The 18,009-nt window shown below is 47.5% G+C and overlaps 1 protein-coding gene across 1 annotated transcript in view; it reads right to left on the bottom strand.

Annotated features, from left to right (window-relative positions):
* Positions 1–1,239: 1,239 nt before the first annotated feature.
* Positions 1,240–18,009, bottom strand: part of BMERB1 (bMERB domain containing 1) — a 169,196-nt gene continuing 152,426 nt past the window's right edge. The window contains 3 exon segments of the mRNA NM_001194421.2: positions 1,240–2,777; positions 5,881–5,963; positions 7,761–7,875. Of these exon segments, the coding sequence (NP_001181350.1) occupies positions 2,665–2,777; positions 5,881–5,963; positions 7,761–7,875 (311 nt within the window). The 3' untranslated portion in view covers positions 1,240–2,664.

Below are 18,009 nucleotides of genomic sequence, written 5' to 3'. Positions count from 1 at the left end.
TAGCTGGGATTAGAGGCACATGTCACCACACCCGGCTAATTTTTGTATTTTTTGGTAGAGATGGGGCTTCTCTGTATTGGTCAGGCTGGTCCAAACTCCTGGTATCAAGTGATCAACCTGCCTCTGCCTCCCAAAGTGCTGGGATTACATGTGTGAGCCACCGCACCCAACTGATTTACAAATATTTTGAAAATACTACTTATGAACGGCCCAAGAATTTCACTTCTAGCAGTTTATCTTAAGGAAAAAATAAAAAATTCAGATGAAACCTTATCCCCCTACATGTTTTTCAAGACACTTTTTTTTTTTTTTTTTTTTTTTTTTTTTTTTTTTTAAACAGGGGATGCGATCTTGCTCTGTCACCCAGGCTGGAATACAGTGGTGTGATCACGGCTCACTGCAGCTGGGAGCTCCCAGGCTCCAGCAATCCTCACACCTCCCAAGTAGCTGGCACCACAGGCCTGTGCCACCATGCCCGACTGTTTGCATTTTTAGTAGAGACAGGGTTTTGCCATGTTGCCCAGGCTGGTCTCGAACTCCTGGACTCAAGTAATCCTCCTGCCTTGACCTCCCAAAGTACTGGGATTACAGGCATGAGCTGCTGTGCCCAGCCCAAGACACTTGGTTCTTTTTTTTTTTTGAGATGGAGTCTTGCTTTGTCGTCCAGGCTGGAGTGCAATGGCACAATCTCGGCTCACTGCAACCTCTGCCTCCTGGGTTCAAGCAATTCTCCTGCTTCAGCTTCTCAAGTAGCTGGGACTACAGGCACCCACACCATGCCCGGCTAATCCAAGACACTATTTATAAGAAAAACTAGGCTGGGCGCGGTGTAATCCCAGCACTTTGGGAGGCCGAGGCAGGTAGATCACGAGGTTAGGAGATCAAGACCATCCTGGCTAACATGGTGAAACCCCATCTCTACTAAAAATACAAAAAAATTAGCCAGGTGTGGTGGCGGGCACCTGTAGTCCCAGCTGGTGGGGAGGCTGAGGCAGGAGAATGGCATGAATCCGGGAGGCGGAGCTTGCAGTGAGCCAAGATCGCGCCACTGCGCTCCAGCCTGGGTGACAGAGCGAGACTCCGTCTCAAAAAAAAAAAAAAAAGAAAGAAAGAAAAAAAAAAAGAAAACCTAGCACCAGTCCACAAGTCCAATAGTGAGGAAATGGTTAGGTGAATTACAGTACACCAAAAGATAGATTACTAAACAGACATTGGTATGATTTATGAAGAGTGTTTAATGTTTACAAAGAGCTTTTAATGATATGGAAGATGGTAGTGGTATAATAAGTGGGCAAAAACTGGTTATAAATGATATCACAATATGATGTCAACGATGAAAAAAATGCACAAAAAAGACTTTTTAAATGCTGAAATGTCGAAGTGGTCTCTAGTTGGAGGAATAATGTTTTTTTTTTTTTAAAAAAAAACAAACTTCTTCATACTTTTTGTACTTTTAAAATGATTTACTATGTACATGGATTACTTCCATAATCAAGAAAAAAAGTAAAAACTTTTAAAATGCCGTGAACGTGGTTTCCATTTTTATTTTCTCTGATGGGTGACTGCACATCAGCGAATCTTGAGTTATGCTAACTACTTAGGCCGGTCACGACACACACACACACAGAGAAGTCACACAGGCTGTACCGGGCTGGCTGTCGCAAATGTACATGGAGTTACACAGGTCGAAGTGTTTGGCAGCTGGTTAATATACGCCACCCAAAGACGGGACACAATCTGGTCACACGCTGCCTCTCCCGCCCGTCGCCGTTCTTTACAGAGGTCTGTGTGTCGGGCTGGTGAAGTGGTGTCCTGCTGGCATCTCTGTGATGGCCCCGGAGTGGTGGGGTGCCCAGGTCAGCATCTACTCTGGGTCCCATTCTCAACTGCCCTGGCCTTGACCTCAGAGCTTCCAGTTCCCTGCTGGCTCTTCTGCAAGCTGGATCCGTGCCAGTCCAGGCCCCCTTCAGGCACACACCTGGGGCAGACTGAGAGCACAGTGGACACTGTCCTGCTGTGAACCGTGCCCAGACACAGGATGAGGGGAAGCGGGAGATGTGACCACGACACCACACACAAGCTTGATCTTTACAAATGGGCCCTCTGGGTCTCTGGGAATGCTATATAGGAGGTGGTGGAGAGACACAGGGGCCGTGCGGAGCCCTCTAGGGCGCAGTTGTTGGGAGAGGACAGACAGGGGAGGGGACCTGTGCCCATGTGGGGCAGGCCTGAGAGCAGAGCTAGGAGGGTGGATGGGGGATGTGTCCGACATGGTGCTAGATTGTTGAGAAGTCACAACTACACACAGCTGGGGAGCATGCCCCTCTCCCAGTTCATTCACACGGTGGGTTAGATACAGCTAGAGAGAAGTGGAGATACGCTTTTTTGAGGGAGGACCTTTCCTGGTGGTTGGATAAACAGTGAGACAGACTCCTGGGTTCGGCATGCTCTGGGGAGGGCCATGCGACGGTGAGGGACTCCCTACTGCTACACTCTGTACAGGGTGGCCGGGCCCGCCTGCCGCGCCCATGGCCTCTGGCGACAGTCACGGGCTTGCCTTCAACCCCTTCTGCCTTGGAGAGCTCTTGGGCCCCGGTGAAATGGGGGCTATAAAGACAAGAGGGTGGGGGGTGGCCCATGGCCCCAGGGCACCCCACATGGGGGCTACATTATGTTGCACTGGGTGGCCCCGCAACAATCCTTGATGAGTGCCAGCCCCGTCTTGGCCACCGTGGGCTTGCTAGGTGGGGGCTCTGCTTTCTTCTCTGCCCGGGAGCCTGCAGCAAGATGTGAGCACAGGGAGAGGGGGAGAAAGGAACAGAGAGAGGTGAGGTAAGGGGAACCCTGACCATCTGCAGCCCAGCCCCACTGCAACCCCTGGCCAGGTCTTGTTCTAGGCCTTGTTCAGATGGTATGGAGAGCTGATGCACATTTTATATGATCCTCAGCTGGTCCTCATTTTATGGTCCTCATTTTATATGGTCCTCAATTCTCAGCTTCCAACCCTAACTTTCAGCCCTTGTCCTAGTCAGCTCTTATCATCATTGAACCTGCCAAGCCTAGCACAGGGCCTGACATCCAATAATTATCTGGTAAATAGATAAATGGGAAATTTTGTTCAAGTCACTTCAATCTGAGGGCTCATATTTTTCAATTTTTGAAAACGCTCATATGTCTTTTCAGACACCTCCACCTCCCATTCTCTGTTTTATCCCCTAGAATGCCTATCACATGTAAGTTGGACCTTCTCACTCTATCCTCTCGGTTTTATAACTTCTCTTTCATATTTCCCATCTCTTTTTATCTTTATGCTGCATTCTGTGTAATTTTCTTAGGGCTGCCTTTCAATTTATAAATTCTCCCTTCAGCTGTGTCTCTGTATTTAATCCTTTGAATTTTTACTTTATTGATAAAAAAAATTTCAGAAGGCCAATTTTTTGCATGTCTACTTATTCTTTTTTCATAGCATCTTACTATTTCATTTTGGGTTTTAGTCCTTCTCTTAGCTCTTTGATAATTTAAAAGTACTTAGCTTATTTTCCTTTTTAAATAGTTCTATTATTTTTGGTTCTTGGGAGGACATTCTCTTTGGTGCATCTACTGATTCTCCTCATGGTGATTCGGTTCTTCATGGGTTTTTTTCTTTTCTTTTCTTTTTTTGAGATGGAGTCTCGCTCTGTCGCCCAGGCTAGAGTGCAGTGGTATGATCTCAGCTCACTGCAACCTCCACCTCCCAGGTTCAAGCAATTCTCCTGCCTCAGCCTCCTGAGTAGCTGGGATTACAGGTGCGTGCCACCATGCCTGGCTAATTTTTGTACTTTTTTTTTTTTTTTTGAGACGGAGTCTCACGCTGTTGCCCAGGCTGGAGTGCAGTGGCGCGATCTCGGCTCACTGCAAGCTCCGCCTCCTGGGTTCACGCCATTATCCTGCCTCAGCCTCCTGAGTAGCTAGGACTACAGGCGCCCGCCACCGCGCCCGGCTAATTTTTTGTATTTTTAGTAGAGACGGGGTTTCACTGTGGTCTCGATCTCCTGACCTTGTGATCCGCCCGCCTCGGCCTCCCAAAGTGCTGGGATTACAGGCTTGAGCCACCGCGCCCGGCCAATTTTTGTACTTTTAGTAGAGATAAGGTTTTACCATGTTGGTCAGGCTGGTCTCGAGCTCCTGATCTCATGATCTGCCTACCTCGGCCTCCCAAAGTGCTGGGATTACAGGCATGAGCCACTGTGCCCGGTCAGGTTTTTCATTTTTATTGAGGGCTCATCTTCAAGGGGATTGTTTTTTTCCTGTGAGAATACTGTATACCATGGGATCCAGAAGAATCCCCACTGAGCAGTTTTGCATTTGCTAAATCTGCTAGGATCCCAGAGATTTCGCTGGTTTTACAAGAGTTTTTATTTTTCAACTTGGAATTCCCGTACCAGATGAGTAGTAAAAGCTGGCCCCTTGCATGTGGTGCAGGCTTGGTGTTTTGATTTCTTGCCAGAATCATTTCTTTTTTCCACCAATAACCCAATAGAGAAGGCAAGTTTCCTTGCTCCTCCTCCATGCTGCTAGATGGAGTTTTTCTACTTTGCCTTTCATGAAAGGGTCCATTGAGGAGGATGTTGGCCTTAGGCAGTGATCACATGCATTGTGGTTATAGGAGCCAGCAGAAAAGATCATTGCCCTTCTCTTTCCTTACTCCCTCCAACCGTATTTCACAGGATGTTAATGAAAACTGGGTTTGTAGTTTTACAGACAGTGGCAGCTTTTGGTTTTTGTCTTCTCAGCAAGATTTCAAGTCCCTCTTCCTCTAACAGCTCATGTCCCTGTGACTGCAGGAGTTGGCATGTTATACATTCCTAGCCAATCCCAGTACCCCCATTCTCTTGGTGATGGTAACGGATCTAAGAGGTGGGAACATAATCCAAGAAGGGTTGATCAGAATCTTTCCCTGAGACTTACATATTTCGATACCAGGAAAAAGAATCTGTGGCATTGCCTCAGAGTTGCTAAGTTATGGTTCTAGGGTTCTGGTCCCATGGAGACGGCCTGTGTAGTAGAAGAAAAATGATGCTTGCATGCAAAGAGAGGCAGAGATGAGAAAAAGAAGAAAAGTGGGGGAGGTAATAGTGTTCAGTCCTTGAGGCCCTACTTCTTGTTGCTCTTTCTCTAACAAATTCCTTTTTTGCTTAGACCAGTTTGAATTGGGCATAATTTCTTTATTATTTATTTATTTATTTATTTTGAGACGGAGTCTCGCTCTGTCGCCCAGGCTGGAATGTAGCGGCGCAATCTCAGCTCACTGCAAGCTCCGCCTCCCCGGTTCATGCCATTCTCCTGCCTCAGCCTCCTGAGTAGCTGGGACTACAGGTGCCCGCCACCATGCCTGGCTAATTTTTTATATTTTCAGTAGAGGTGGGGTTTCACTGTGTTAGCCAGAATGGTCTTGATCTCCTGACCTCATGATCCGTCTGCCTCAGCCTCCCAAAGTGCTGGGATTACAGGTGTGAGCCACCGTGCCAGGCCTTTTTTTTTTTTTTTTTTTTTTTTTTTTTTGAGGCAGAGTCTCACCCTGTCACCCAGGCTGGAGTGCAGTGGCCCACCCTCAGCTCACTACAACCTCCATCTCCCGGGTTCAGGCAATTCTCCTGCCTCAGCCTCCTGAGTAGCTGGGATTCCAGGTATGTGCCACCATGCCGAGCTAATTTTTGTATTTTTAGTAGAGGTGGAGTTTCACCATGTTGGCCAGGTTGGTCTCGAACTCCTGACCTCAAGTGATCCACCCACCTCAGCCTCCCAAAGTGCCTGGATTACAGGCGTGATCCACTGTGGGCCTGGCCTGAAAGATCCTTTTCTCTTTTGTAGGGGAGGGGAATGAATAATGAATATACTCACTGGCTGGAGATTTGGTTACTTTGTCTAGAGGTTTTAACTTGATTCTCAGGAAATCAGCCATTTCCTTGTCTTCTTCTTGCTCCCTGTGAAAGTAGATGGGTAAAAGAAAACAAGATATATAGCAAGCAAGGAAAGCATCAAGGAACCAATGAAATAAACCACTAAATTAAGAAACAGGCTTTGTGGATGGTGCATGTATGTTGTTGTGTGTTATGTGTGTACAGTATGTGTATGTTGTATCTGATGAACCTGCTCTGAACCAGAGACATATCAATGATGGAGTAAATGCTTACCCAGAGGTAGGTAAGAGATCCCAGGTCAGAGGCAGGGACGTTACAGGACCCTGCTGGGGGGTCAGTGAGTGAGGCAGCACCTCTCCTGACCTTGTATTTTGAAGCCACCCTATTCACCTGTGCTTCCACAAAGTCTGAGGCAGGTCTCAGAAAGCAAGTCACCCTAGCTCTTCCAAGGATCACTAAGTAGGTGGTGCAGACTTGCTGAACTGCCTTGAAGACACAGGGTCTTTCTTTGCCACCCAGGCAATGGCACGATCATAACTCACAGACGCCTTGAACTCCTAGGCTCAAGAGATCCTCCCACCTAAGCCTCCCAAGTAGCTGAGACTGCAGGAACACTCCACCACTCCCAGCTAATTTTAAAAAATGGTAGAGATGGGCAGGGGGCGGGTCTCACTATGTTGGGGCAGCTTGTCTGGGGGCATTGATAATTTCTTCTAGATCTGGAAGCAGAACTGGAGGTAAGGAGAACATAATATTTGTTGTTGTAGTTTTTTTGTGTTTTTGTTTTGTTTTGTTTTTGAGATGGAATCTCACTCTGTCACCCAGGCTAGAGTGCATTGATGCAATCTTGGCTCACTGCAACTTCTGCCTCCCAGGTTCAAATGATTCTCCTGCCTCAGCCTCCCAAGTAGCTGGGATTACAGGCGTGCACCACCATACCCGGCTAATTTTTGTATTTTTAGTAGAGACGGGGTTTCACCATGTTGCCCAGGCTGGTCTTGAACTCCTGACCTCAGATGATCCACCCACCTTAGCCTCCAAAGTGCTGGGATTACGGGCGTCAGCCACTGCATCCAGCCATAGAATATAATATTTGGATAGGAAGGAAAGTTGGTTTATCTCATTAACCAGAAGTCCACTGCAGCATGAAGAAGGGCAGTGGAATTGCTAGTCCCAGGGGACTTGAAGAAAGGTCTCTGAGGACACAGAGAATAAACAGCAAGTTGCCCTCTGGGTTGGAAGGGCCTCTTTCCTTGTGGAAGGCCCTAAAATCGTTGCTCTGGTGCAAGAAAACAAAAATCAAGAACCAACATGTACAGCTTTCCACATTTTCTACATTTACAACATATTACACTGCAGTTCCAGGGCTGTGGTTGTCCAGGTCAAGGTGGCAGATGCAAAGAGAAGACCCTGACACTTAGAAAAGGGCATTGGTGCCACTAAGGGGAAGGGAAAGGGGGAGAACAAAGCTGGGAGGTTGGGAGGGCAGGGGTGGGGAGCAAGTCAGTTCAGGTGGCAGAGTTTCTGTAGAAACTGACAGCAGAAGTTTCGAGACATTGCCTTGATGAGTGGCAGGATGTGTAGGAAGCTCTGTCATGTATTATGGGATGTGACTCCTCCCCGGTCACTTCCTGGAACAACATTCCTTCAAGAGGCACAGATTTGAAATTCTCTTGAATATGAAATGAGTTCTCAAGCCAAAAGGCTGGGGTTCCTTGGGATTCAGCGTCCAGAGACTGTGGGCCAAGGCCATGCCTGTTAGGCAAGGCTGTGAGTCCCAGGAGCAGAAGATGGGTTCTGGAAGGAAGCAGAAGGTCGCTGTCCTGCAGCCCATTCTTCCGCTACCCGCAGTGCACTCACCTTAACCGCTCGACCTCCGCATCATCCACCAGGAAGTCTCTCTTCTGCACCAGTTTGTGAATCTTCTGGATTAGCTCATCCTCTCTCTGCTTCTGCAGTTTGGTTTTTTCTTTTTCTGGAAAGAAGAAGACATCGACAAGGAGACAGATGAGCATTTTGGGAGGCCGAGGTGGGCGGATCACTTGAGGTCAGGAGTTTGAGACCAGCCTGGTCAACATGGTGAAACAACCCCATCTCTACCAAAAATACAAAAATTAGCCAGGCGTTGTGGCGCACAGCCGTAATCCCAGCTACTCGGGAGGCTGTCAGCCACCACCTCAGGAGGAAGGAGAATTGCTTGAACCTGGGAGGTGGAGGTTGCAGTGAACTGAGATTGAGCCACTGCACCCCAGCATGGGCAACAGAATGAGACTTCGTTTCAAAAAAAAAAAAACAAACAAACTACAGATAGACAGATGAGAGGGTGGCTACTAAAAGCACTTGAGCTGGCCGGGCACGGTGGCTCACACCTGTAATTCCAACACTGTGGTGGGAGGCTGAGAGGCAGGCGGATCACAAAGTCAGAAGATCGAGACCATCCTGGCTAACACGCTGAAACCCCTGGTGGACTCTACCAAAAATACAAAAATTAGCTGAGTGTGGTGGTGGGCGCCTGCAGTCCCAGCTACTCGGGAGGCTGAGGCAGGAGAATGGCATGAACCCGGGAGGCAGAGCTTGCAGTGAGCTGAGATTGCGCCACTGCACTCCAGCCTGGGCAATAGAGCCAGACTCTGTCTCAAACAAAACAAAACAAAACAAAACAAAAAAACACTTGAGCTGAGCGGCCAGGATTGGAGTCCTGACTCTGCCCTTCCACCCTCTGGATGAACTTGGAGAAGCAACTTGACCTCTTCAAGTCTCAGTTTTCTCATCTGTGAAATACACAGTGAGGCTTAAAATGGGAGTACTGGGCTGGGCATAGTGCTTGCCGCCTGTAATCCCAGCACTTTGGGAGGCCAATGCAGGAGGATCACTTGAGGCCAGGAGTTCAAGACCAGCCTGGGCAACATAGTGAGACCCTTCTATGTCTACAAAAAACTTTCTTTGTAAATTAGCCGTGTGTGATGGAGTGTTCCTGTAGTCTCAGCTACTTGGGAGGCTGAGGTGGCAGGATCTCTTGAGCCCAGGAGATCAAGGTTGCAGTGAGTTATGATTGTGCCGCTGCACTCCAGCCTGGGTAACAGAGAAAGACCCTCTTTAAAAAAAAAAAAAAAGGCTGGATGCGGTGGCTCAAGCCTGTAATCCCAGCATTTTGGGAGGCCGAGACGGGCAGATTACGAGGTCAGGAGATGGAGATCATCCTGGCTAACCCGGTGAAACCCCATCTCTACTAAAAAATACAAAAAACTAGCCGGGCAAGGTGGCAGGCGCCTGTAGTCCCAGCTACTCGGGAGGCTGAGGCAGGAGAATGGCATAAACCCGGGAGGTGTTTATGCCATGATGGCGCCACTGCACTCCAGCCTGGGCGACAGAGTGAGACTCCGTCTCAAAAAAAAAAAAAAAAAAAAAAAATTGCGGGGTGAGCTTGAGAAGGGAGAGCATTAGGAAAAATAGCTAATGCATGCTGGGCTTAATACCTGTGTGTTGGGCTGATAGGTGCAGCAAGCCACCATGGCCCACGTTGACCTGTGTAATAAACCTGCACATCCTGCATATGTACCCTGGATGTATAAATAAAATACAATTTTGAAATGCAGTAATGTTAGTAAATGGCTTAGTGGCATGCTTGGCCTTGGCTGAGAGCCTTCAGTAAATGGTCACAACAAAGCCAGGGGCTTCTGCAAAGGCAGGGCGTGAGAAGAGGCTCAGATAGGGGTGCTGGGAGGGAACTAGTTTTTTTTTCCTTTGGTGAGGGTAAACCAATTTACCAGAAGAAAATCATCCATGCCAACGACATTAACCCTGTCCCAAACACCAAGTGTTAGGATGCCAAAGAGAAAAAAAAAAAAAAAGAGAGAGAGAGAGAGAGGGCTGAAGATGAGGTTTGAGAAAACTAGGAGGCAAAAACTTAAACCCACTTGGGCTCCTTCTGCTCAAATCTCTTCAGAATAAAAAATGTGGGGCAGCTTGTCTGCTTGCCCAGGACTGATGTTGATAATTTCTTCTGGCTCTGGAAGGAGAACCAGGGGTAAGGAGAACATAATATTTGGATAGCAGAGAAAGTTGGCTTCTCTCATTAACCAGGATGCCACCACTGCAGGAAGAAGGGCAATGGGCTTGCCAGCTGCTCCCCATTCCCAGCCATCGCTGCATTAGATGGTGGTGTCATTGGCCCTGCCGTGGTAAGTCTTGTGGGTTGGATCTGATTCCCCAAATCACTCATCAGCACCACAGAGCTGCTCCCTGCCCTCTCCAAACACGCATCAACACCCATGGACTCACAGGGACCCCTGCTCGCTCAGGATCTCTTAGGAGCTCGTGGTGTGACTTTACTTTCCAAATAACCATTGACAGCACTCTGACATTCCCAAGTGCCCCCCACTGCTCTCTAGATCTTAGCCGGAATCACCCAACAACTAGCTGGGCCCCCAGCACCTGCAAACCTCTGTCTCCAAGCCATTCATCCACGTCTTCTGTCACTCGCCAGTAGAGGCATTCCCCGGCCTCAGCTGCAGCAACTCCCAGGAGAAACCACCTACTCACACGAGTGGGCTGCGACAGCTCACAGACCTATGACTAGCCCAAGTCTCCAAGTCATTGGCCAATGCTGCTGACGTGAGTGTGTGCTACATACCTTTCTCAACAGCTCTCACTTGCCCACAGGTGCCACCTGCTGAAATCCTAACTTCTATGGTCATAGTATTAAGAAATGAGGCCTTTGGGAAGTGAGTAGATTATGAGGGTAGAACCCTCATGAATAGAATTAATGCCCTTATAAAAGAGGCCCAAGGGAGCTTGTTTGCCCCTTCCACCACACAAAGATACAGTGAGAAGGTACCATCTATAAGGAACAGACCAGGCACTGCATCTGCCAACACCTTGATCTTGCACTTCCAGCCTCCAGAACTGTGAGTAATAAATGTTGTTTACAAGCCCCCAGTCTAGAGTAAGCCACAGGGACTACGGCACCCCCAAAGTTCGTGTGTGCCCTATTTGGAAATAGTTTTCCCCATGTATGTCTCTTCTATTCGGAAATATTCTATTTCCAAAGTAATTTGGAAGTTGCTTTGCACATGTAATTATAATAGTTAAGCTAAAATGAGGTCATACTTATTAGCATGGACCCTAAATCCAGTGACTTGTTTCCTTATAAGAAAAGGAAAGAGACCCAAGCATGGTGGCCTGCACCTGTAATCGCAGCTACTTCGGAGGCTGAGGCAGGAGGATCACTTAAGCCTGGGAGGTCTAGACCAGCCTGGGCAACACAGCTAGACCCCATCTTTTAGAGAAAAAAAAAAAAGGAGAGGAGAGGACATACAGACACACACATGGTCATGTGAAGATGGAGGCAGAGATTGAAGTGGTGCAACTACAAGCCAAGCAATGCCAAGGATTGTGTGTGCTACTGTTAGAGTAGGTAGCCAGGCAACCATGAGCAAGAAAGGAGAGGGGATTCCCCCCAAGGAATGTCAGGCAACTATCAGGTGAAGTCAGGCAGTTGTTAAAACTGTCTCGCTAAAATAATAATTGGTTGCAGCTGGTGCCAGGGAAACGCCATCTCCCAACAGATAGAAAACACCTGAAGTGATGAGCAGCTTCCCGATGAGATCTCAGGAGTTGCGTGATTGGGCTCAAGCACGCACACGAAGAGGCAAAATGGCGGAGTCTAACTGGTATATGACCTTCCTCTAGGAACACTCAACTGGTAAGGGAAAAGCATCTCAAATGATCAGGTGCATGACTTCTGTAAATACACCGTGCACGCGGCCTCTCCCAAATGCTGGCAGGCCACTGCGCATGCGCACGACCTGCCCTGAGGAAAAATGAAGGGAGGAGAGACATAAAACCCTGTAACATGCCAACATATAAAACCCCAAATCAAAGGTCAAGCGGTGCACTTGGAGTTCTCACATCACCCACTTGGCCATCTTCCAAGTGTACTTTACTGCCTTTCATTCTTGCTCTAAGACGTGTTAATAAACTTTTGCTCCTTCTCTAAAACTTGCCTCGGTCTCTCACTCTGCCTTATGCCTGCTGGTGGAATTATTTCCTCCGAGGAGGCAAGAATCAAGTTGCTTCAGACTTGTATGGATTTGCTACTGCTAATGATACAGGAGTTAAGAAGAAATTATTTAGGCAGATAGGGTAAGGAAGTCCTTGGTAAGGTTTTCCTTTTAATGAAAAGCAGCCCCCAAATCATTTTTTTTTTCTAGCAAGGAGCAGACGGTAAAATTGAGCTGTAAACATAGTCAACAGAGCTGGAAGCTTACACGGGTGAATGCTGGCGGCTGTGCCCATACGAAAAGGCTACCTGGTCTAGGTACATTCAAAATGGCGGCTCCATGCTCCCTTCTCTTTGCCAGGCACGTGTACAGTAAGGAGACAATGTGGAGCCGCCCAAGTGGAAAGTCCATTTGCATAATAAGATTAGGGTGGGGTGGCCAGCCTTCCCCACGTGCTATGTAAATATCACACCTGCTCCAGCCAATCTGTGGGCCCTACGTAAATCAGACACCACCTCCTCAAGCTTGTCTATAAAATTTGGTGCACTCCGCCACAGGCCGGAATTCCCATTCAGGGGCCTCACTGGAGAGACAGAGAAAGCTGTTCTCCTTTCTCTTTCTTTTGTCTATTAAACCTCTACTCCTAAACTAACTCCTCGTGTGTGTCCGTGTCCTTAATCTTCTTGGAGAGAGACGACGAAACTTGGGTATTTACCCCAGTCAACGACGCTGCTTCACTAACACTACCAGAAGCTAGGAAGAGGCAAAGGAGTCTCCTCTAGAACCTTAGGAGGGATCATGGCCCTGTTGACACCTCGATTTTGGATGTCTGGTCTCCAGAACTGAAAGAGCATACATCCAGAACCGAGACAGAACACATTTCTGTTGTTTAAGCCATCCAGTTTGCACCAATTTGTTAGGCAGCTCTAGGAAATGAATGCAGTGCCCTAGGGCTTCAGGAAACTCCACTCTCCTTCCAGTAATTGCCTGTTTTGTGCTTACATAAACTTGGATGGGCTTCTGTACCTTTCAACCAGCCTATTCCTTGGAGAGCTGTGAAATGAGAGAGTGGAACAGGCCTGGTGGTTCCTAACCCTCACTGCTCATCACAATCAAGTGCTAAGCTTTAAAAATTACCAATGCTCAACGGGCGCGGTGGCTCATGCCTGTAATCCCAGCACTTTGGGAGGGTGAGGCGGGCAGATCACCTGAGCTCAGGAGTTCAAGACCAGCCTAGTCAACATGGCGAAACACTGTCTCTACTAAAAATACAAAAATTAGCCAGGCATGAGGCCAGGCCCAGTGGCTCACACCTATAATCCCAGCACTATGGGAGGCCGAGGCAGGCGGATCACGAGGTCAGGAGAGCGAGACTATCCTGGCTAACACGGTGAAACCCTGTCTCTACTAAAAATACAAAAATAAAAAGATAAATAGCGGGCATGGTGGCGGGTGCCTGTAGTCCCAGCTACTCGGGAGGCTGAGGCAGGAGAATGGCGTGAACCCGGGAGGCGCAGCTTGCAGTGAGCCAAGATTGCACCACTGCACTCCAGCCTGGGTGACAGAGCGAGACTCCCTCTCAAAAAAAAAAAAAAAAAAAAAAATTAGCCAGGCATGGTGGTGGTGCACACTTGTAGTCCCAGCTACTCAGGAGGTTGAGGCAGTAGAATCACTTGAACCCAGGAGGTGGAATTTGCAGTGAGCCGAGATCTTATCACTGCCCTCCAGCCTGGGTGACAGAGCAAGACTCTGTCTCAAAAAAAAAAAAAAAAAAAAAATTACTAATGCTGAGAGGGAGCGGGTGAGGCAGGAGAATAGTCTGGAGGCAGGGAACCCAGGGCCAGCTTCTTAGAACTAAATCAAAAGAAAAACCCCAATTTTCCACACCTAAGTAATGAAAGGACTGGAGGCTACTGCCTTTGCAAACCCCCCTCCTTTTCTGTGTGGCAGATGAAAAATTGAAAGTATCTCCGGTTACAGAAAGCTACTGCAAAAGCTTTCTGCAACCAATCAGACTAATTGTGAGCCACTACTTCACTTACATTGGGTGTATGCCAAGTAACCAATGGAAAACCTCTAGAGGGTATTTAAACCTCAGAAAATTCTGTAATGCGGCTCTGGAGCCCCTATGCTCAGGCACACTCCCACCCTGTGGAATGTACTTTCATTTTCAATAAATCTCTGTTTTTGTTGTTTCATTCTTTCCTCGCTTTTTTTTTGTGCATTTTGTCCAATTCTTTGTTCAAAACACCAAGAACCCGGACACCCCCCAGTAATACAGGGACTCCCTTTTGGGGCCTGTGGGAGCCCCCTAACCCCAAGCATGGAAATAAAGGAAAATCTTGAGTCCCCTCAAAGGAAATTCTAGGCACCTAGCTAGCCTTGAAAAGTCAATAAGCAACTTATCAGCAAGAAGGTGATAGTAGCCTAAAACAATAGCCAAGTAAGTTAGAATCTGGAGATGTTTTGTTCTCTATAGAAACTAAAGATAAACATCTTAACATATGTGTCTGAATTGTTTTTCAGAAACCCAGGGCCCTACCAAATGGATCCGCTGGCATATAGACGTCAGATAAGGGAAGACTAAGGACTGAATTCTGACCATCTTTCCTTGTTCTAAATGTCTTCCAGAGAGGCCTGGAGGGAGTCACATCCACGGGCCAGGGTTGCCATTATTTTCTGCTGATCCCCGATTTTTACTATTTTTATTATTTATTTATTTATTTGAGGCAGAGTCTTGCTCTGTCACCCAGGCTGGAGTGCAGTGGCACAGTCTTGGCTCACTGCAACCTCCCTCTCCCTAATTCAAGTAATTCTCCTGCCTCAGCCTCCCGAGTAGCTGGAAGTACACGCAGGCACCACCAAGCCCGGCTAATTTTTGTAATTTTAGTAGAGACTGGGGTCTCGCCATGTTGGCCAGGCTGGTCTCGAACTCTTGGCCTCAAGCCGTCTGTCCATCTCGGCCTCCCAAGGTGCTGGGATTACATGCGTGAGCCACTGCACCTGGCCTTGACTCCCGATTTTAAACAAAGCTTCTCTTCCTTAACCAATTGCAAATTAGAAAATCTTTCAATCTACCTATGACCTGTGAGCCCCAGCTTCAATGTATGTAGCCCCTTTAGGCCAAAATCAATGTGTAATCTCAATGTATTGCTTTACAATTTTGCCTGTAACTTCTGCTTGACTGAAATTTATCTCTGCCTTTAAAAACCCCCACTGAGCCGGGCGCTGTGGCTCACGCCTGTCATCCCAGCACTTTGGGAGGCCGAGGCGGGAGGATCACGAGGTCAGGAGATCGAGACCATCCTGGCTAACACTGTGAAACCCTGTCTCTACTGAAAAATACAAAACATTAGCCAGGCGTGGTGGCGGGCGCCTGTAGTCCCAGCTACTCGGGAGGCTGAGGCAGGAGAATGGCGTGAACCCGGGAGGCGGAGCTTGCAGTGAGCCGAGATCCCTCCACTGCACTCCAGCCTGAGCAACAGAGCGAGACTCCATCTCAAAAAAACAAAAACAAAAACAAAAAAACCCACTGAAATCGCCATTGAAAAATTATAACAGAGACAGCGAAAGAGATCTGACCTAATCAACTCCATCTTGCTTCTAACCTCCAAGCTGTCCTCGTTCATTCCCGGGCATAGGCTGAACTAACTTTGGGAGGAACTTAGTTTATCATTTAAAACAAAGACGATAACAGCCCTTTCCCAAAACAAACTCCATTCTTGCCTGGGAACTAGACTGCATTTGTAGGTGATATGGTTAGGCTTTGTGCCCCCACCCAAAACTCATCTTGAATTATAATCCCCATAGTCCCCACGTGTCAAAGGAGAGACCAGGTGGAGATGATTGAATCACATGGGCAGTTTCCCGATGCTGTTCTCGTGATAGTGAGTGAGTTCCCATGAGATCTGATGGTTTTATAAGGGTTGGGTAGTTCCTCCTGTGTTCATTCTCCTTCCTGCCACCTTGTGAAGAAAGTGCCTTGCTTCTCCTTCACTTTCCACTCTGATTGTAAGTTTCCTGAGGCTTCCTCAGCCATGCCGAACTGTGAGTCAATGAAACCTCTTTCCTTTATACCCAGTCTCGGGCAGTTCTTTACGGCAGTGTGAAAATGGACTTAACAAATTAACCGCAAGATTAGAAATTATGGTTTAGGAGTCATGCAGCTGGAGGCTACAAGATGCTGACCCTCCCCAAATTACTCCTGAAGATAACACCACTATTGTAAAACCTAACATCAGCACTTGAGATATTTTGCAGACCCTGCCCTTGACAGGTCAGCAGGCACCACCCAGATTGATGAACTAGCTCATTCGATCTTGTGGCCCCCACCCAGGAACTGACTCAGTGCAAGAGGACAGCTTCGGCTCCCTATGATTTCATCTCCGACCCAACCAATCAGCAGTCCATACTCACTGCCCCCCCACCGCCATCCACTCAATCATCTTTAAAAACTCTGATCCTGGAATGCTCAGGGAGAATGATTTGAGTAATAAGAAAACTCCAGTCTCCCTCACAGCCGGCTCTGCATGAATTACTTTATTGTAATTCCCCAGTCTTGATAAATCAGCTTTGTCTAGGCAGAGGGCAAGGTGAACTGCTGGACAGTTACATTACCTATAAGCCATTGAGGAGGTCAGGCTTGGAGCATTAGCTGCCCAGTCCTCCTTGCTTGGAGCCTTGCAAATAAACTTCTTCCTTTTCACCACTGCAAAACATCTGGGGAGATAGCTGGTGTTACTGTGCCAGGTAAGTAGACCCTAGTTGTATTAGTCCATTTTCACGCTGCTGATAAAAACATACCCGAGACTCAGTAATTTATAAAGAAAAAGAGGTTTAATGGACTCACAGTTCCACGTGGCTGGGAAGGCCTCACAATCATGGCAGAAGAGCAAAAAGCACATCTTACATGGCAGCAGGCAAAGAGAAAATGAGAACCAAGTGAAAGGGGAAACCCCTTATAAAACCGTCAGATCTCGTGAGACTTACTACCAGGAGAACAGTATGGGGGAACCACCCCCATGATTCAGTCATCGCCCACCAGGTCCCTCCCACAACACATAGGGATCATGGGAGCTACAATTCAAGATAAGATTTGGATGGGGACACAGCCAAACCATGTCACTAGTTGAGTTCTATTACAATGCCAGAGTCCAAAGCCAACAATGCCAGATCAATTGCATTGGGGTTTCTAGTGGGTGGTGAATAGACTTTGGTACTTTTCTCTCATTCCTTTGTTGTTTTACGTTTGACATTTAACTTTCTTTTGGGAACAGCTTTATTGCAATATGATTCACATATCATGCAGTTCATCTGTTCCAAGTGTATTTGAAGAGTTGTGCAACCATCACCAAATCCATTTTAGAACGTTTTAATCACCCCCAAAAGAAACCCCATACCCACTAGCTGTCACTCTCTTTCAATTAGGAGAGTTTATTCACTCATTTAGTCTTAGGGCCTGCACAGTTCTGGGCACCTAGTAATGCTCATGAAAGCTAGAGGATTCAGTTCTACTGTCATGGTGCACACTACCTTTACAACACGACTGTGTCGAACACTCCTACACCTTGCCTTTGTTATTTATGGGATATTCACAACAACCATGCGGGGGTAGTAGTATTGGCCTCATTGTTCAAACAAGGAATTCAAGACTCAGAGAAATTAAGTCGTGAACTTTCACGAAGTTCACCCACCTGCTAAGGCCGAATTAAAACCCAGATTGCTGCACCCTAATGACTAAAATAGTAGTTCTTATGTGAAAGTGTCTGAGCAGGTCTCAATCAATCTGAAAGTTTATTTTCCCAAAGTCAAGGAGGCGCCTGGGAAAAAGAGACACAGGCAGCAGTAGAATCCCTGGCGTGTGCTTTTTCCTGCAGAGGATCTTAAGGACTTCAATATTTAAAGGGGAAAGAGAGGGCAGGAAGCGGAGGATTGCATTCTCTGGCCCTCAGTGAATCTGCATTTTACATAGGATAAAGGAAACGCGGAGTCCGGGTGGGCGAGGGACGATGATTTCTAGTCTTGTCTTTGTCCCCTACCTGTGAGGATAGGCTGTTAATTTACACTGGCAGGGTGAGGGAGGCCCCAGGGAAGATAGGTGGCCTTCT

Source organism: Macaca mulatta, chromosome 20 (assembly GCF_049350105.2).
Source record: "Macaca mulatta isolate MMU2019108-1 chromosome 20, T2T-MMU8v2.0, whole genome shotgun sequence".
Classification (NCBI taxonomy): Eukaryota; Metazoa; Chordata; class Mammalia; order Primates; family Cercopithecidae; genus Macaca; species Macaca mulatta.
Note: the sequence above shows the minus strand (reverse complement) of the source record. Positions and strands in the feature narration are given on the sequence as shown.